The sequence below is a fragment of the Camelus ferus genome, chromosome 6, assembly GCF_009834535.1.
Source record: "Camelus ferus isolate YT-003-E chromosome 6, BCGSAC_Cfer_1.0, whole genome shotgun sequence".
Classification (NCBI taxonomy): domain Eukaryota; kingdom Metazoa; phylum Chordata; class Mammalia; order Artiodactyla; family Camelidae; genus Camelus; species Camelus ferus.
In genome coordinates, this window is record NC_045701.1 from 39,014,547 (window position 1) to 39,036,160 (window position 21,614).

General features: G+C 35.9%; 1 protein-coding gene across 4 annotated transcripts in view; it reads left to right on the forward strand.

Moving 5' to 3' along the window:
- Nucleotides 1-21,614, forward strand: part of AKAP6 (A-kinase anchoring protein 6) — a 466,205-nt gene that overhangs the window by 399,687 nt on the left and 44,904 nt on the right. For all 4 annotated transcript variants that reach the window (XM_006191269.3, XM_014564808.2, XM_014564809.2 and 1 more), the window contains one exon: nt 897-1,121. In XM_006191269.3, the coding sequence (XP_006191331.1) occupies nt 897-1,121 (225 nt within the window). The remainder of the gene's footprint in view (nt 1-896; nt 1,122-21,614) is intronic.

Genomic DNA, 21,614 nt, shown 5'->3' on the forward strand with positions numbered 1-21,614 from the left:
TTGCCAAGAAAGGCTATTTTTCTGTTACGATCTCCTAAAGATACTATTTATAGAACACTACACAGCAGATGAATGTTTGTTGACTTAATTTTATTAGTGTTTTAAAGCTTATTTTTGTAGGTTAAATTCATCATTATAGAGTAACTCCTCCTGTTTCTCCAAAAAGAATGTTTTCCACCAAAAAGAAGAAAAAAGCCTTCCCTGACTGCACCTTCATGCCATAGTGATTAATCTAAGAAGGCTTCTAGCATAGAGGTCTGAGACTTATTTTAGCACATGTTTTAGAAAGTCTAGCACCTACAAATGCAACGTGGGAAGAATTAAGGGTTGAACAATTTCAAAATCAGGTAAAAAATCAGCACCAAGGAGGCTACCCCTTCTTACCAACCCTCAGTTGTAAGGTTTGGGGAATTATACTTCAGAAAATAAAACAAAACAAAAAAGAGGAATATAATTCTCCATACACAGTCTACTCTTGGCCTCTTTAGTATATTGATTAAACTCATACTTCTATCTCCTGAAAATTTTATGCAGAGATTTTTTTTTTTTACTGTAAACTCCTGTCATGAGAATTTCAATGAATTTTTATCAGTGACCATGGTGAACTTTTGGGTCAAATCTCCTTACTGTTAGAGGAAATTATAAATGAATGAGGTCTTCTGAAGCCTGTAGTGGTAGTCAGAACAACACGTATGGCTCAAGACTCGAATCCTAAGTGGAACAATGAGCTAAACTGAACTGAAGGTCAGTCGTGAGGTAGCAGGTGCCACAGTCCAGGTGGCTCTTGTTAGCAGCCAAACTGTGATCTGTTTTTGGTACCTCAGCTAATCTTCGTTTTTGTCTTTTGTTTTTTGTTGGTGGTGTTTTTGTTTTTTGTTTTTAATCTGCTGCATTAGAAAACCCTAGGAGAGAAGCTCCAGGACACAATGGCAGGGCCCAGTGGGTCGGGCCCACGTGACCTGCTCTCTCCTGAAAGCGGAAGCCTGGTGGGGCAGCTGGAGGTCAGGATCAAAGAACTGAAAGGGTGGCTGAGAGATACAGAGCTTTTCATCTTCAATTCCTGTCTGAGACAAGAAAAGGAAGGAACAATGAATGCTGAGAAACAACTGCAATACTTTAAGGTAATAAAAAAACAATCAAAGTTGATAAAAAGCTTTCTTTATGGTCGGGATGAAATATTTATCAAGTACATAAAGGATTATACCCGTGTATCTATGTATCACTGTGCACTTAAATGTTTCCTTGAATTTATAGACACCCTCCACATTTCTTACGCGCCAGCGTCTGTGTGTGTATAATGACGAGCGTTAAGCATATCAAATACACGTTGTGTAGGGGAAGTCTCTGCTGCTTGGGTGCTTTGTGCAATGCCTGTTGAAGGAGGGCTTTGCTAAATTAAAAGCAGACGAGCAAACACTAAAGATTACTGAGGACTTTGAAAGGCAGACCTAAATGTTCTATAAATAATATGGCTAAAAATACTTCCGTAAATTGATATAAAAGCACATCATTTAATTGAAGACCATTAATGCTCATGAAAGGAAACATTTTTACATATGAAAGAATCAACTACTTCTGGAGGGATGAACGAAAGTCAAAGAGGTTCCTACATGACAGGCATTTTCCACTGGAGAAAAATGCCAGCGTTAGCAACACAGCCACGTGCGTATTTACTGTATGTCCATGAAGAAGAAGCGTTCCCCTTATTTATTCCCTGATTTACACAATATCTATTCAAAAGCAGCTTAAAATTCAGATGTTTGCTCTTATTGGCCACACTAGCCTGTGCTGCTTGAACCCTCCCGTCAATGCAGTGGTTACTTGTGCTCCAGCTGGTGTCAGCCTGAGGCTTTGGGGTTGTAGAACCTGAATTTGGTGGCAAGAAACCATCTGGCACAAAAGTCTGAAAGAGGAGAAAAGGGAAAACCAAGAAGGAAAGAACTTCCTGGGACCCAGCAACTGTTTCTTCTCCAAGCACTGTAGGACCAGATTTTACTCAGCTTACACCTCAGCCCTGCAGTCTTCCGGCAACCTATCAGTGAATTTAGTCTCATGTAGTTCACCCTCCCTCAGTCAGACAGGCAGGCTCACCTTGCTCACCTGCAGAGCCCGGGAGGAGGCACCCCCTCCAAGGTAAGATCACAATACTTCCCAATAAACTGTCAGTATTACACAGCTACGTATTGTTTTGGCTGAACTCCTTGTCTGCCATTGAATTGACAAGACCAAACTGGAAGTTAAAAAGTCTCTTGCCAACATAAATGGGTTTTACTGTGTAAAATCTAACATCCAGATGATTTGTTATTTGACCTCTGCTTGTTTCACCCTAACCCCCATTGCTGGGAGATGGAGTCTTCAGCTATTTCCCTCTGTGTTTTTTGAACTTAACATGTACCTTGTAAAGCATCCTGGTCGTCAGTAGGCTGGATGTTGTGAAATGTATTTTTTCTCTGTAATATCTATGTTGCAGCTTTAGTGAACTGGTTAATGGCCCCAGTCAGTTGTGTGACCATCATATTTCTTGTCTGATCCCTCATGCCTCAATTTCTTCATCTATAAAATGGAATGCTGGTAATATTTATCTTGCATGGTTATGAGCTCACATATGCAAATCATTATTTCTACTTTATGTAATAATGCATTCATAAAGGATAGAAATCTCTTAAGCCCAAAGATGTTACATAATGCTTAGAAACAATAGCAGGGAGCTTGTTATTACAATTATTTATATATCTACTTACCTACTAGTATCTCTCATATATAGATAATTAAAAGCATGTTTTTTTTTTTACACATTCACTATTACTATAAATGGAAGCATGAGCAGTTCTGCATTACTTTTGCTGATGCCACCAAAAAACTTGAGCTTTATGCTTGACGTTTGTACAGTTCTATCAATATCATTTCATGCACAGTGAGAGAGAAAGACTGAGAATTCTCTAGGCTTCCAAATCATTAGCTAATTCCTAGGAGTTCTAGTCATTTGCTAACTCACACTTCCTAGCCGCTGGTAGAACAATCGCTATACCTAATTCATTGTTTACCATGTGCATCTTACTGCCTGAAAATACAGAATTTTTGTTTCAAAAGTACCAGAGATTATCACATGCTTTTTGCTATTTTCTTTCTTTTCTTCAAAGATATTTTTTTCTTAGAGCATTTTTTGTTTTCAGTGTCACTGTTTATTAAACTAACTACTTTTATATCCCACTCTTATTTATTTAACCATTTTAAAAATAATAAAATAGAGACTTTCAGACCCCAAACAATCAGTAGGACCTTGATGGTAATGTAAAATATACCTCACCAAAGGTGTCCCCAGCCCTCTTCCATCCCCTGCTATCCTTACCTAAGGTAATCATGATCCTGAACCCCATGTTCTTTATTCCCTTGCTTTCCTCTGGCAGGAAGGAATTTTTTTATTTTATCTGTTTTTTAAAATTTATTAGAGGTAGTCATGCTGTATGTTATCTTTTAGGACTTCTTTTTCATTTAACATTATAATGCCAAGATTTATTTATGTCATTGAAAGTGGCTGTAATTCACTTATTTTGACACTTGTGTAACAGTCCATTGTGAATATATCCATATCTCATTTAATGTAATAGCAACTTACGAGGTTGGTATTAGGATCCCAATTTTGCAAATATGGAAACAGGCATTTGGAGGTTAAGTTTGGTGTGTCCAAGGCCATGCATAATAGGCAGTAGAATTAGGTTTTAAATCCAGAGCTGTCTGACTCTAAAGCCCATTCTCTGAACTACTATGCAAAATTGATACTTATTGATATTTACTGAATTCCCTTCCATTCCAGGTGACTCAAAGGGAAGAGCAGGACAGAATTATGTCATTATTTCTTTGTAATGGGTTTATCAGTCACAATCTTCAGCAATTTGGCCAGAATAACAAATGGCTGTAGTGAGTGATTAAAGATCTGGGGAGATGAAAATATTTGTGTTTTTGTTTTACATTTTTGTACATTTCTTTGCCATCTGTTACTTTTTAAATTGAAACTTTTCAAACTTTTTGATATTATGGAGCTCTGATGATTTTTCTTTATGACCTGAAACTCTTCCCTTGTAAAGTTTTGAACATTAGGAGTTTGATCAGATAAGCTAAGTGGATGTAGCATGACAGCACTTTTTTTTAAAAGAAAGCTTTATGCATGTCTGCTGGAATAAATGTCTTCCCTAGTCAGAATTTTAAATATTTCTGAGCTATTAACGCTTTAGCTCTTAGTGTATGATTAGTTAAGTGTTCTGTATAGTACCACATTCATTGGAAGAAACCAGATTTTTGTCTTTATAGTAATATTGTCATATAATGTTAATAACTTGTCAAAATCATAATTGGTAATGGGCACATGCAGAATCAAAACTTTTTTACTTATCACAAATCCAAAAACCCGACACCCTCTGCCTTTCTAAGTGATAAAACTGCTCAGATAAGAGAGTTATTAAAAACCTTTATGTGTAAGAAACTCTTTGTCATGTTCCACCTCTTCTCATGGGTTCCCAAATGTTTTCTGCTGTCATTGGTCACACAGAAGACAGGCTTTATCCACAGGGTTTAGCTTTATGATTCTCCTTTAAAATCTCAGGCTTTGAACAGAATGAATGTCTTTCTATGACACCCAGAGTAATGATAGATAAGCCACAGAGCACCACCCAGGAGAACTAGGAGGGAGGGTGCTGCATATAGAAAGGAAAATCCATTGCTTTGTAGACACAACTGTTTCCTCCTCAGAGCTTGGTCTGGGATGAGAGAGACGATCAGGATCTTAAGTCTTCAGAAAAAAAGAAAAAGCAATGGTGGAATATATTCTTTTTCTTTAAGGCAGTAAGTGTGATAAATGTGAGATTAGACACATAGCAAAATTCTACCTAAGAAAGTCAAAGCCCAGGATGGGAGAGACAGAAAGGTGTGAATCTAAGAGCCCTGGGACAGAAATGTAAAATTGTCAAGGAGTGAACACACCGTAATAACAGAATGTGGAGGGCACATCAGAGATTAATGAGGCCAGCTGGCAAAGGCCCCTTAGAGCTATGCGTGTGCAGCTCCAATGCCATTGGCTGAAAAGTGTTACTATTCAACGATGACCCTTCAGAGAGAAAAGAAAATAATTACTTAATCATTTGTTCCTTATTTCACATAACCAAATTCATTATTCTAAAGACTCAAATTAGGGAGAAATTATCCATTACCAGCTAAAAGAAGCTGTAGCACTGGACTGGGCCCAGAACCAGTCTGAGAAGGGCAAATTTAGACCAGCCAAGAGGCTCAGTCACTGAGAACAATGAGTATGATAGATTTGGTAACCTCCTCAATCACCAGTGTCCCTCATATGCTTAATTAAAATTTGACCAAGCACTTTTATGCATGTTACTAACTTAAACCTTACACTATTAAGTTGGAAATTGTGATCACCTTCTTATGTATGTCATTTATTTTTATAAATGAAGAGTTTGAGATATGGAAAATTATTATGACTTGTTTGAATCCACACAGCAACCAGCAGCAGAGACAGAGCAAAAGCCATGGTCTTCGGATTCAAATTTCAGTATTTTCCCATTCTATCATTTGCTGACCCTTAAATAAACATTGGAACCTTATTTTATTCTAAATTAAAGGTTGGCAAACATTTTCTGTAATAGGCCAGGTAATATAGTCTCTCACAATTATTCAGCTCTGCTGTTGTAGCGTAAAAGCAGCCACAGACAATATGTAAATGAATAAATATAGTGTGTTCAATAAAACGAATTTACAAAACTGTTCACAAAAGCAGCCAGTAGGCAAGATTTGGCCCACAGACCTTAGTTTCCTGACCCTGCTCTAGATTACAAAAATTATCATAAACATGGGAATGCGTACCATCTACATCTCCTTTAAGGAAAGAAGGCCATGTTAAAATTGCAGTTGGAGGAACAAAATGTTCTTTTAATAACTGTAACATTGACAACTAGTACTTATCAAGTACTCATAAGATATGCATTACAATTTCTAAGTGTTTTTTACTTGCATTCACTTATTTAATCCTCATTACCATCTGGAGGCAGATGGTTTAATTATCCCCTATTTATGGATAAGGAAACTGAGGCAGGGAAAATTGAAGTTAGTTACTCAAGGTCATATATCAAAGTTATACATCATACATACATACATTAAGGTAAGTGATAAAGCCAATAGTCAAATCTAGAAAGTCTATTCCAGAATCTTCCACTATTTTGTAGAATTGGTAGTCCCTGGGTCAAAGATCTATTTCTGGAAAGAGAAAAATTCATTAACTGGTAGCTTAGTCTATTGTTCCTCATCCCATTTCCGATTACTTGAACAGCGAGTAGAGAATGTTGGAGCGTAACCTCCTCAGGAGCTTCCCAGGTGTAATCTGAAGCCAACCCCCATAGGCAGTGGGCAGGGAGAGACCAAAGAAAGAAGCAGACCACTCCAGATTGTAGGTGTCAGTCTTAATAGGAAAGGGAATTTAGGAGTCTTGTCGTGGGCAGCCACAAGACAAGTAGATATCTACACCCACCAGAATTTAAAACGTTTATACAGAGGCCTGAACTGGGCTCAGTCATGTACACAGTCCAGACTGTCTCATCACTTCACTATTATCTCAAGGCTGTGTCCTTGGGGCAGCTTCTAAGAGCAAGGAAAGCAAGCAGAATGCAAATTCTAATGACAGGAAAGGGGATGAGGAGCCTCCAGCTGGCTGGGTCCAGCTTGAAGGTCAAACCAGTGGTCTTGTCTTTTTAATGACCACCCCTCCAACAAAGGAAGTCAGCGAGTCAATCTTTTGAATCTTGGAAATTAAAAATTTTAGAGTAGGAACAGAAGTTCAAATTAACTGTGAAATGTGCAGCATTACTTAGTAATGACTGAAAAAACAATATCACTAATGTACTTTTATGAAATAAAGAGATAAATAAGAGCTAAGCATGGTTCACATGCTTTAGAAATATTTCCCCAAATCTCACTGTGTAATTTCCAGGAATAAAAATAGGACCAATCTAGCCAAGATATTTAGAGGGAATTTCCCATGTCCACTATAATCAATCTCAGATGGCACCATAAATAATCATACTTCCTGTGTCCTTCAAAACCTACATTTTTAAGGAGATAAGGTTGAAAGACAGGAGACAGTATGTTGGAAGTTTTGAGATATGAGAAAGGAGGCCATGGTTCCTACAGGTCCAGGATCATCTCTGCTGCTGTGTCCTGGAGCCATTACAAACTTTGTAATGATGCTGTTGGCAAAACTGCAAACAAAGAATTACAGTAATTCAATCTGGCTCTAACAAAAGCATGTAAAATGCTTTCAAAATCAACAGCCCTCAGACAAGATTTAATCCTTTATATGTGTCTTAAATAGATTTTTTTAAAAGCTATTATGTTAACCATGTGTGTTCATCAAAAGAAAGTACTGAAATTAGCTTTTATCAGATATTTTTCCCCACCACATATGAAAAAAAAATTCATCACCTAACACTTCTTTGGAAGTAATTTTAAGTAATTGGATACAATCCAGAACTGCCTTCTTAAAAAAAAATTTGCTGGGTGAAGCTTGAAATTCAAAGATAGATTTAAATAAATGTTATTCACACTACTATCTAGGGGTAGTGGGAAGACCCACAGTAAATTTTTATAGGCAGTCCCAGTGTAGCTTTTGAACGTACAAGAAAATGAAAGAACAAAGGCCTAATTCTTTCTGAGTGCAACTTTTTCTAGGAGAAGATGCTGAATGATTCCTAAAGTGGGGCATTGTGCCCCTGAATTGAAGATGCAAAGAGATAGCCATATTCTGATTTCATAAGGTTGTTTGTATTAGTGCTATCAGGTCAACCAGATTCATGGAAGTAAAAGGCTTTGATGCTAATCTAGAAAGATGAGGGAGAGATGTCACCCATCCTTAGTTCATTGCTGCCTAGAAAACCAGACAGAACTGTATTTAGGCTGTGAAACCAGTGATAAATATTTTTATTCCTACTTGATTTCTTAACATTACTTAAATGTCATTTTAATTGTAATAAACTCAAATTAGGAAGAAGCTGAGAGAACAGAATTGAAAAGGTGTCTCCATGCCCTCCACTTAGATAAAAGAGATCCACCATAGTGTAGAGGCTTATGCATGTGGGTTCAAGATGCTTGAGTTTATCCTGGCTCTACCTATTTCTTTTTTTGTGAGAGGAGGGGTAGGGGGTAATTAGGTAGGTTTGTTTGTTTGTTTTTTAATGGAGGTACTAGGGACTGAACCCAGGGCCTTGTACATGCTAAGCATGTGCTCTACCACTGGGCTATACCCTCGCCGCCTGGCTCTACCTATTTCTAATCCATAATTTTTCTTAAAGCCAAGTTTCTCATCTTAAAAACAGGCATGATAATAACACTTACCTCACAGAGTGGCTCTGAGTATTAAATAAGATGATATATATGAAAACTGCTTACTATAGAGCCTACTTAGTAAGAACTCAATGTATTTCAGCTGTCAACCTTATAATTACTATAGCATAAACTTGTCCTTTTAAAAAAAACATTTATTTTTAATATAATAGGGCAAATAGATAAAGTAAATAGATAAATAGTAAACAAAGAAGATTCCATGGGTTTCAATTACTTCAGAATTGGTTGTATGATCTTTAGGAACTGAATTATCTGTTAGTTGGATCATTGACTTATTACCATGAAGGTGAGACCACAAGAGAATTGTTTTCCTCCTCAAGACCAGAAAAAAAAGGAGATAGTCGTAGATGTCCTAAGTTTGCCCTTTGACTTGTGCACAAGAGAGCTCTTCTGGACTGTGGAAAACCAGGTCCTGGATTATTGAAGATGGGTTTCCACGGTAGGCTACTTTTCAGCTTTTGCGCAAGATGACAAAGCAGTTATTTGGAGGACATTTTTTCCCCACTTTCTGTCTTCCTGACCCTTTTTTTTAAACAATCCTTTTTATCTACATCTTATTTCTCACAGATTGTTGCTCTACACAGGTAAACGCGCGCATGCGCACACACACACACAATTAGACCTTCATTTAAGGAAACAAATAAAATTTCTTTTTTTTTTAATGTTCATTTTGAATTGTCTTTCATTTTCCTGTAATTCTGCCACATCATTCTTTGATGATTTACCAATTGATGGTATTTATTGAGTACTCTCACTAGGTTCTGTTAGTTGGGAATATCATGATCTAAGATTTCAGCTGTGTAATCTCAGTAATTAATATCTCTTCTCTTTGCTTGATAGTCTTTATTTGTAAATTTAGGTTTTTGGATTGAAAGAATTCCCTTTAACACTAGCATTCTGTCGTTCTGCAATATCCATCTTTTTCCCTCAGTAAATTTATTCAATTTTAGATGCCATTTAATTCCTCTAAACAATACTTTTGGTTTAACACAAAATTTCTGATATATAGCCAACTTTATATACCAAGATTCATGTTTACTTCATTGAAATAATGCTTCAAAAAGTCAAAGGCATTTTTTTGAACCAAAGTTGCAATTTATTTCCTTTGGTACCACACTAACCAACTTTCTCTTCATACCCATTTTCTTTCTAACATTGTAATATCATTATAATTTGAATAGAGATGCTGAGTAAATGGAAAAGAAAAGGTCTTCCTAGTTATGAATTTCAGTCAGGATGGTGGCACAGGTAACATGAATGTATATATTTTTTGTTTGTTTCATCAGGACTTGGTTGACTTAAAAGTAGAAATAAATATGCCTATCAGTCACCGGTGCAGTGCTGACAAGCAAATGTACAGGTCTGTAAGAAGTGGAAGACAGAAAACTCTTGGTTGAAATTAAAAACCAGGTTGAAGATATGGAGGTTCTGAATCTAACAGAGCTAATCAGAGACCCTACAGAGTCCTAACCTTAGTCCTTTCTTACCTCTTAATGTGTCTTGAAGTCCTTCATGATATATCTAAAGGCTTAATATATCCTTGCCTATCCTTTTGTTATTTTTAGCATTTTATTTTAGGTGAATTTCTTATCAGTTGAATTCTGATCAAATCTTAAAGTCTGTATCTTTTAATAAGAACATTAAGCCCATTCACATTTATGTTCTTGATTAAGATTGCTGATCTTTCATCTCATCACATTCAGTCACTTATTCATTCAATAAATATTTATTGGACACCTACTATGTGGCAGGCACTTACACTTCATGAAGCTTGCACTGTTTAAATATTTTGTTTAAATATTTTGCTACAAGTCATATTGTTTTGTTCATTTTTACTCTAGTGAATTGGAAGGTTATTAAAAAATATTTCCTTTATTTACAATATCAAGAATGAATCAATCTCTTATTGATGCTACTTTTAAAATGACAAATTAACTTGCTTTTTTCCTACATTTTCTGTTCTCCTCTATTTTTGTTGCTATAATCTTGGATTTAATTATTATCTAATATTATTGTTTTATTAATATAATTACATTCTTTCTCATACTTTTAATAATTTCTTTTGACAATTGCATTTATTTTATAAGAATACGAAAAATAATTCAGAATTAATTCTTTATGATACTTATTTTATTGTTCAACATCAGTTTTTTTATACCATGGTTTTCCATTTTAAAAAATTATCCTTAGCATTGCCAATGGACTGTCTTCTAATAATTTTTATAGTAAAAGTACATTTCTAGTATATTCTACAAACCCTTGCATGTCTGAAAAATTTTTGTTCTTGATCTCACATATAAACAATAGTTTGGCTGAATATAAAATTTTGTTGTGGGGAGTATAATCTTTTGCCATCAAAACTGCTAACAGTTCTTTTGACATGTGTAGTTATAAAAAAGTCTGATTTTTGTTGCCATGTAGTAACTGTTTTTCACTTGTATGTGAAAAAATACACACTTATATGTGAAAAACAGAGTTACTATGTATGTGACTGGCTGTTGGTCTCTTCATTTCTTTTGCAGAGAATTTGGTGAGTCCTAATTGATTTTGAAAACTTAAATCCTGCTTTAGACCAGAAAAGTTTTACTTACTATTTGATTATCACAAGTTCTTTCTATGTTTGGTTCCTTCCTTTTAAAAGTCCTATTTAGTGCATATTGAGTCCCCTGAACTCAGAAATCTATTCTTATTTTCACTTCTTTATCTAGGGACTTCTGGTAGAATTCTCAAGGTTGTTTTCTGTTTCTGCAATACCTAATTTTGTAGTTTGTTGTCTTCATTGCCATTTTTATTTCAGCTGAAGGTTTTCATTTTTGCACAATATTTGCTGATCTTAATTTGTTCCACCTTCAACAGTGCCTACCTCAGCACCATGGATGCAGTATCTTTGTGCATATTTCGAGAAATGTATTAAAGTTTTCTAAGATTTTTTTTTGCATTAGTTCTATTTCAAAACAAGTCTATTAGTTTATTACTTTGAGTCCTCAAATTGGGCCCGCTTTTGAACTATAGTGTTTGTTGGTTTTTCTATGTCTGCTTATTCTTAAGGAGGGAGTTTTCATTTTCCAACGCTCTGAGAAATTCTATAAGTGACTCCTTGTACAAACATTTCAGACTCATACAAAAAGGAATTGAAAATTTAGATTTATTTTAGTTTTATTAAAATTCAGGGATGAGCAAGTAGACCATATACATGGGATAGCAAATTGTTTATTGATACTGAAACATTAGGGGTACCTATATCTAACGTCAGATGAGGCTGAAAGCAAGCCAAGGAGCCTACACTTTTCTCATTCACCAAGGGCATCCACAGGGAACTACAGTAGAGTGATCTTTCAGAGCTGTGTCCGTCAGCGTGGAAGAAGAAAGCCCCGTGAAAAGGTAGCTTATTCTGTAACTTGGGAGATACATCTTGGAAGCTTGAAATACTCATTGCAGTTACAGCAGAAGGGAGGAAGCTGGATTTAAGAGAGACTTTAGGGTCAGAGATGACAGGATTGGGGAACTGCTTTGCTGGTAAGGGTGAGGAAGAGGGAGGAGGCCTCCTCAGGCCTCCTCAGGCTTCATTCCTGACAAGAACCCCTCTCTCCCTGGAATGCTATTACCTCTGCATGAGCCCACAGTTCCCTTTAAATAAGGAAGAGAACCTTCAATGAAAGGCATTGAAAGTAATAGAATATGTGTAAGGATTGAGGGGTTCTGGTACCTAAAAAGAAAAGCCAGTTCAAGATTATTTGGGGAGCATAAGTAGAGATATGTTTGATTTGTTCAACAATTTTCTCTTAAGCAAACAGTTATGTCAAGCCCTGTAATGGGCATTGGAGACATTGTGGTGAACCACCACCCACTGTCCTCCTCCAAGGAATGGTGTTCTAAAGGGGGATATAAACAAGTCAACAGGTGAGTAGAATTAAGTATGGCATGTGCTTTGATAAAAGTTAACACAGTGAGCTTGGGAAGGACATGGGACATTTCTCAGGAGGGGCAGGTAGGTTCTCGTGGGGAGAGGCAAGGAAGTTCTCTAGTGAGTGACTCTAAATTGAGATCTGAATTGAAGGAGAGGGATTGGGGATAGAACAGCAAATGTATATGTGGAGGCCTGAACGTAAGTGATTGAAGACGTTTCGGTGTTGTTTTGTGTGCTTATTTAAAAGTTATTCAAGTGTATGTAGGTCTAAATTGAAGTATCTTGTCAACAAACTGGAGTGTAAACTTTGTTAAATTAAGATTTTTAGAGCAGTTTTAGTTTCACAGCAAAAGTGGGTGAAAGACACAGAGATTTCCCATATTCTCCCTGCCCCCAAACATGCATTCCTCCCCTATTATCAACATCCCCTACCAGAGCAGTGCATTTATTACAACAGATGAACCTACATTGACACATCATAAGCCCAAAGTCCATAGTTTATGTTCCAGTTCATTCTTGGTTTGTACAGTCTATGGGCTTGGACATAATGACATGTGTTCAACATCATACCGAGTAATTTCACTGCCCTAAAAATTCTCTGTGCTCCGCCTATTCATTCCTCATCCCCCACCTACCGCCTCAGCTTCTGGCTACCACTGGTCTTTTTACTCTCCATAGTTCTGCATTTTCCAGAATGTCATGTGGTTGAAATCATAGTATGTAGTCCTTTCAGATTGGCTTCTATCACTTAGGAATATGCATTTAAGATTCCTCCATGTCTTTTCATGGCTTGAAAACCCATTTCTTTTTTAGCACTGAAAAATACTCCATTGTCTGGATGTACCATAGTTTATTAACTCATTCATGTACTGTAGGACATCTTGGTTGCTTCCAAGTTTTGGCAATTATGAATAAAGCTGCTGTAAACATCCATATATGCAGGTTCTTCTGTGAACATACCTTTTCAGCTCCTTTGGGTAAATTCCCAGGAGTATGATGCTGGATCATATGGAAAGAGTATGTTTAGTTTTGTAAGAAACTCCCAAACTGTCTCCCAAAGTTCCAGTACCACTTTGCACTCCTACCAGCAATAAATGAGAACTCTTATTTCTCCATATCTTTGCCAGCATTTGGTGTTGTGTGTTCCAAATTTTTGCCATTCTAATAGATGAGTGAGGTATTTCATTATTATTTTAAGAATATTAAAGTGTTAAGAGTAGGAACTGTCCTGAAGGTTTTTGTTGTTGTTGTTGTTGTTTTTTGTATGACCTTCACAGCAACATAGTCAATGCCTTACAGTTGCTAAATACTCAAGAAGTACTTAACAGGTTGTAGAATTTCATCACAAGATGGTACCTCAGATCATTTGACTAGCTCAACCTCCTTACTCCAAAGAAGAGAAAACCAAGTCTCTGATAAATTAAATGACTCACCCAGGACCACACAACCAGAGTCAGATGGCAGCCCAGTCTCCTGAATCCTAATCCAGGCCATAATCCAGTAATACCAAACCAGTGATTTCATGTGAGTCATCACTGATGCCTTTGCAATTTTCACATCTTAATTTTTCCTCTATAAAATAGAGATAATAAGCATTCTCTCATTTGATGAATAAAAACTAAAAATGATCATCACAAGGGCAAGGGCCATTGTGATTAGGAAATGTAGAAATGCTTACTAATACTATGAAGTACTATTTTAAACAGTATTTGAAATATGTGTGACAACAAACCAAGGCTCTTTTGGCATTGGAGTGCAGAGACTAACCATCTTGACATGCATCATCTCATTTCCAGAACTTTAGTCTCAGGAGTTCAACTCAGTACAGAGTTTGCTATCATTTTTCACCTTGTGTTTATGTTGTACCCCCATATGAGGAGCTTAAAGAGCTTTACAAACGTTAGCCCATTAATCCTCCCAAAACCTCTCTAAGACAGGATGGAGGCATAAATCATTACTCCTGTCTAGTAAAAAAAAAAGGGCCTAAGTTATCTCTCTTAATTTTACTGATGCTCTAAACTGTTGATTAAATCCTAACTTATACCCTGTACATTTAAAAAATATTTTCTTCCCCAAGGATACTTTTCTTTCTTTTTCAACTTTATGTCATGAAGATATGTGTAAAACCAGACAGACAGGCGCAGTGTAGAAGCACAGGGTAGGTGATAACCTGGGTTCCTCTTTCCCCTTATGCTCTCTTCATTTTCTAAAAATGTCCTTCTTTATTGCCCCTCAGTCGTGACAGGAGAAATGACTTTTAGGAATTGGAAGGATGTTTCAAGACCAATTCACTCTTTTATCTGTCAGCCAAGACCACCAGCAAGGGAGCCAATGGATATCCATTCAACCATGCCACTCTAACTCTCTATAAAACACTGGTGCAACAGACTTCAAAGCTTTACAACAGCAACAATGGAACTTAAATTTTCAGTCTTGTGTGCTTTGCTTAGGCGTGTGTTTCTCACTATGAAGGTATTTGGAGTTAGACCTTGAAGCTGTTAGAACATGACCAAGACATGAGTAGAATATAAGACCAAGCGAAGTTGATTCATGCAAATTGTTACAACAACACATTTGTCCAATTAAAGCAGTTGCCCACAGTTCAGGCCAGTGAAAAGGAAAATGAATAAAAATACGACAAAGTGAAACTAAAATTCCATCACTCCTAGAAGTTCATTGGAGAAGATGAGAGTCATCTTGCAACTGATCTGAGAAATATTTCTGAGTTATTTTGTTATTATTTTTTAAAAGACCATCTCAGATCACCATATGATATTTTTCATGTCTCATAACAGAATAGGATTATGCAGTAATCTGATGCCAGAAGATGGTAAAGGCTAGAGAATCATTAGAGAAGGAGTATTGAGGGCACATAAAAGTTACATTATTGGATGACTGGATAAAGAAGATGTGGTATATTTATACAATGGAATATTACTCAGCCATAAAAACCGACAACATAACACCATTTGCAGCAACATGGATGCTCCTGGAGAATGTCATTCTAAGTGAAGTAAGCCAGGAAGAGAAAGAAAAATACCATATGAAATCACTCATATGTGGAATCTAAAAAAAAAAACCCCACAAACAAAGCATAAATATAAAACAGAAATAGACTCACAGACATAGAATACAAACTTGTGGTTGCCAAGGGGGCAGGGGGTGGGAAGGGATAGACTGGGATTTCAAAATTGTAGAATAGATAAACAAGATTATACTGTATAGCACAGGGGAATATATACAAGATCTTATGGTAGCTCACGGAGAAAAAAATGTGACAATGAATATATATATGTTCATGTATAACTGAAAAATTGTGCTCTACACTGGAATTTGATACAACATTGTAAAATGATTATAAATCAATAAAAATGTTTTTAAAAGTTCCATTATTTACTCAAGATCACATAACTAGTTATTGTCAAAATAGGAGACAGCTCTAAGTTGTGGGGGTTTTTTTTCCCCTCAATCCAAGTTGCTTCTTAAATGTTCAGCTAAAACACCTTTATGCTTAAATTACTTACATTCGGCTTTGCTGCCAGATGAGGAGATAATGAGAGGACTACTCTCGTAATGTATTTAACCTTGTTTAGGGGAGCAGGCAGGAAAGAGATGTGGTATCTTTTCTCAGAAGAAAAGAAAACATACTCCTTTAAAAGGAAAATTAGCTTTGTTCAAGAAACTGCTCTCAAAAATTTCTCCTGGACCTCTGTTTTGTTTGAGCTATGGGAGTGTTTAAAGAATGAGGTTCTTATTGCATTTCCTTTTCACAAAGTTGTGGAATATTGCTTTCAGCTAAATAATCATTATAGCAATTTACCAGTGGGCTAATATTTAGTCAGTATCTCTCTACCACCTAATGTAATAGTTGAAGAATGTTTTGCTGTTATCTGTTAGTTAAACTTCTAAACGACCCTGAGAGTGTGGTTAGTATTACTGCACATCTGGGAATACTGAAAACTGGTGCAAAGGAGCCCAGTTGCCCTGGGCTCCCGCCACAAAAGCAAAGGAAGGAGTAGAGAAGCAAATTCCCAATGGTCCAAACCCACAGGAAAATGTCCGATTTATTTTAGGTGCTATGAAAATAAAATCAGAAATAGGAAGTTTATAGAGCTGTCTATACCTTAGCCTCTTCCAGGTCAGGGAGGAGTAAATGAAAAAAACAGAAGGGTCTTTCTAATGTTGACTTTTTGTCCCGGATATCATTTTCCTCCTTTTTAGTGGTGTTATTCCCCATAGCTTAACTTTCTTCCTGCATTCTTGTTGTGTCCCTGGAGTTCTTGAATTCATTTACTTCCCATCTGTACGACTCTTGACTAACAGTAATACTTCCCTAAAATACCAATTCCTAGCTGTTATGCTTCAAATAACACACTGAGCTTTGTGAAGAGTTCCAGGAGTGGCTTCATAGGAAATAAAGAGTAAGTTAGCCAGAGATAAGTCTGAAAAAATAAGGTTTGACGGAGGAGACGGGTGAAGAATAGCCAACTGTGTATGGATGAGAGAGTTAGAAAAATACCATGCAGCAGAGTTGGCTGATTCATGAGACTAATTAGTCCAATAATCTGTCCTCTTTTCTGTGGTTCCACATTATCCCTGGGAATTTCTGTTGCATCTTCCTCATTCCTGTATTCTCTTGCTCCTTCCTAAAGCTATTTCATTCCTCAGGTGGGGTCTTTATGATGATTCTTCTTTCACTGAGTTAGCCTAATGGGTGTATGGTGCTGTACTTTGTCGTATAGAATTCTTCCTTTCCTTTCCTCAAGACTTTCATGGATATTCCTTCAATCTGGCCATTGAAAACAAGACTCCTTAAAGGCACAGATGAGTTCAGGTAGTTGAGATCAATAGATAATCTAGAGAAGAAAATCACCTTCATCCATTCTCCAGAATTACTTTGAAATGATTTCCATGGGATCAGTAAGAGATTAAAAAGCACAGTAGGTACTGCAAACAGATTTCAAAATATAATAAGGCAAAAATAAATGGCAATTAATGCCTTATCTGCTTATGAAAAGAATGATTGTGGGATTTTTAAGAAAAGGTATTTTGTAGCATAATGGCTAAGTTGCATTTATATCCAGCACTATTTCCCACTTACTGCTAAAAGTTACCTTTCCATAATTGCAGACTAGTTTAGCATCTTAACAATAATGGACATGTTTTTAAGAGATTATTGCCAAGGGACATTCTTTATTCCAGGGAGACTCTGTAACAGATACCAGCATTTTAGTAATGATACAAGCAATCTGTAAGCTATTATAGTTTTCTTTAGAGTAACTTAATCTTCATATTGTTCTATATGTCTGGAATTTTAATAGTGTTTTTAATTTAGAAAAGGAAGTATATAACATATTTCTAATTACTTGGGAATATGAACCAAGCACATGACCACTGAGCTTGATTCTTAAAAACAAACATATTTAAAAGTACTTAACCTAGTGTAGGGGAAGTCACAAAGAAATTAAGGAATGCCACACAGGGATAACGGTAGCTTTCATGGAATAACAGTGGGAGAGTCTTCATTTTTAGAATAGTTATAGTAGTTTGGTCCACAGCTAAAAAGTAGCTAAGAGGAATAGAAATACTTCTTTCCAAATATAATTCATGTTTTTAAACAGATGAAGGTACAATCAGTTAAACATGAATATAAGTGTTTGTGTTAAAAGAATGATTCATTTTTCCCTTGATGACACCATTCATCGAAGGGTGTCTGAGAGTTTATAGTATTACTAGTCCTGGTGGCCCTTAATGATTCACCTTGATTGGTGAGGATACTAGATTGCAAGAAAAAGTAAGATCTTTTTCTAGGTCAAAAGTCAGGCTATTTAGGCCATGGAGGTCAAGATGATTGATCTTTGAACTGCATTTATCTGCTGCCTGAACAGAAGGGAGATGATTTTTATTTAAAATGAATGCATTCACTGAAAATATTTTTATTTTAAATGGTTAAAGAATCATTTAGTGTTCGAATCTAGAGTCATATTGTCATGTACAGTTTAAAAACTATTTTGGCACACATCCCAGACCCTCTTCCAGGAGCCAGTAGAGAAGTGCTTGGTGAATCAATTCAGGGGGCTTTAATGCTATTTTTAAAATCTAACTTTTACATTAAATAAACCAGTTTGTTATTTTGAAAGAAGTTATAATCTACTTAAAACTGTCATTCTCTGTTTCTGACTTGCAATTAGATGGTATTTCCAAAATGTCAGACCTAGATTCTGCTTCTACCGTCACCATAATAAAATGTGACAGCCAAGATATTATATCAATACCTTTTCCATAATTAGCAATAAGGATCCTGCCAAGGGTTAACTAGAAAAGTTTTATAAATGTTTTTTCTACAAATGGTCCTGAAGGCAGTATTATGCTTCTAAAATCTGCTAATGTAGCAAAAGACTCATGACAACCAGGAGACAAATCTATGAGCAAAACTGTTTGGAGAGAATAGTTTTGTAGTGTGTGATGTATGGTATGTAAATGAGCTTATTAGGACTCTCATCTATTTTATTATTGGTGACCAATTTAATAGAGGCATTTAAAAAACAATATTTCTGCCTGACTCTTAGAAATGAAGAAGATGCATTGATATAATTGAGAACAAATGATTGCATGTCGTGCCATTTAATCATGTCATTTTTCAATTGCTATTTTTTGCACTTCACTGCATGCTTATAGAATATTTAGCTTCAATATAGATTAAGTCCCAGAGTTTGCAACTGAGCTGAGTTCCTATATTGGCTGATGTAGTCTTTTAAGTTTGAAATCAGTTAAAATACAAAGTTGTCTTTTGTTCATGTTTTCTTTAAAATATGCAGGTCATCATTCATACCTCACCTGAGGTGTTTTAATTTTTTTGATGTTCTGAAGAAATACTCCTTCACAATTCCAAGTTGGAAATTCTTACTTGCAGTATTTATACATTACATATAGTTAAGTTAAGCACATAATTGGCTCAAGAATGGAGCTGTCAGGACCAACATATCTGCTGACCCCTTGCTGGAAACTATGATAATCATTTGCCTAATGAATGCTTCTTACTTTTGTTAAATCTTTTCTTTATTATTTACATAATTTACATCTTTCTTAAAAAAAGAGATTATCTCCCACTGTCTGCCATAATGTGAGGTCCTTAAGGGCAGAAAGTTTCATCTGTTTTGTTCACTGATGTATCTCAAACACTGAGAACAGTGCCCTTTATAATAGGTGTTTAATAAATATTTGTTCAATGAATGAATTAGTATTTTCTCCACCTCTGCTATCATAACCACCCTGCATAGATTTTACTAATTCTTATTATATTTGCAGGTCTAGGAATGAGTATAAGATAGACCCCTGACAGGTTTACAGAAGAAGTTGTTGGCTCTTTTTATCAACAGTAACTTTGTGGCTATGGTCACTTTGGTTAGAAGTCAAGGGCAGAGATAGTCTGAAAATGTCGAATTTTACAAGCTTTTTCAGCTTTCTTATGAAAGGCGGTGTAGCATAGTGTTTTCATGAATTGACTCTGGATTCAGGTTGCGTGGGTTAAAATCCTTTGCTGCTTATTAACTGTGTTATCGCTGGTCAGTTACTTAACTTCTCTGTCTCCATTTTCTCGTTTGTAAAGTAGGTATATGACAGTAATATATATCTCAGTGTGCTGTTATGAGGGTTAATGAGTCAATACATATAAAATACCGAAAAACTGCGTAGCACACAGAAACATACAAAAAACATTTGTCATTATTATAGAAGATTGTGAAAAAAACTAAGAAAATACTGCTAAGAATAGTGCTCTAGCAATTAATAAGACTCAGTGATTGTTGGTTATTTTGCATTCAAGTAAATCTTGATTAAATATTTGAAGACAGCATAACATTATTTTTATTTAGTATTGGTTCAGATACATAGTCAACTCAGAATCATCCTTAGTAAAGTATATGAAGTGTATTTGAATTGTCAGATCTCTCATTCTTGTACAGATACTAACAACACAATAGATTCAATTTTTTAAGCTGTATATGATTATATATGAAACTGCAATAATCAGACTTAACATTCTTCAACTTCCTCATTTTCTTCAACTTCTTTTCCAGATCCATACTCTTCTATGAGTATTTTTGTTTATGTTTTATGATGTTTCTAGAAGTTAGGACAGCACTTTTAAAAGGGACTGCATTATTTTTATGACATTGCAGAATGTTTTCTGTCTTGACTGAGATTTATAGCTTTGCAGTTATAACTCTATCCCAGGAAATTTTATAGCCATTACTTTGAAAAATAAATAAAGGCTCTGTTTGCATTTGTATTAAACTGCGTCAACCCCTGGTTGCAGAACCGTGATGACTGGATGGCTTTAGTAATAGCACAGGGTTTGTTGTCATGCCACACCCTAAAGGAATGGTACATTATCTGATTATGTCATCAGTTGTGCGGTTGACAGTATATACCTGATCTTATGAAGAGATTTCTTTTTAATTACAGTTTCATTGAGATATAACTCATGTGCCATAAAATCTAATTTCAGAATGCCTTTACCATCCTGAAGAGAAACCCCCTACCCATTAGTGGTCACTCCCTATTCCCCCTGACTGCAGCCCCTGAACACCTCTGACATACTTTCTCTTTCTATGCATTTGCCTATTCTGGCCATTTCATATACGTGGATTCATACAACCAAGGGCCTTTTGTGTTTGGCTTAGTTCACTTAGCATAATATTTTCATCCATGTTGTGGTATTTATCAATACTTCATTCTTTTTTACTACCAAATAATATTCTATTGTATGGATATGCTACATTTTTTAAATCAGTTAATGCACTGGTATATGTTTGGGTTGTTTGTACTTTGTCTTTACCTTTCATTGATTTCTCTAATTTTGAGTAGCTGAAGTTTGCTCTTTACAGCCAGATTACAAGCTCTTAAGAACAGGCATCACATCTTATATGCCTCTTATCCAGCAATGCCAATCCTATGATGTAAAGTATGGTATTTGGCATATAACTGATACCCAGTAAGTGTTTATTGCTACATGAATTATCATTCACATGACCTTTGCCAACTTTGCCCCCAAAATAATGATTCCGAACCAACCAGTCAAAAGCATCTTCTGAAGAATCATAGAGGTGCCAGTATAGCATCTCATTTTCCCCACCTGCTGTACATTCTTATCAGACCATGGCTTCAGACATTAACATTACCTGCATCTAATGCCTTGTATCTTACAGTCATCATGGTTTTGTTTTACTATATAAACTTTCTGAGAGCAAAGCTATTTAATTTAGTATAATACCAAATATGTTAGAGTTATTAATTATTAAATGAC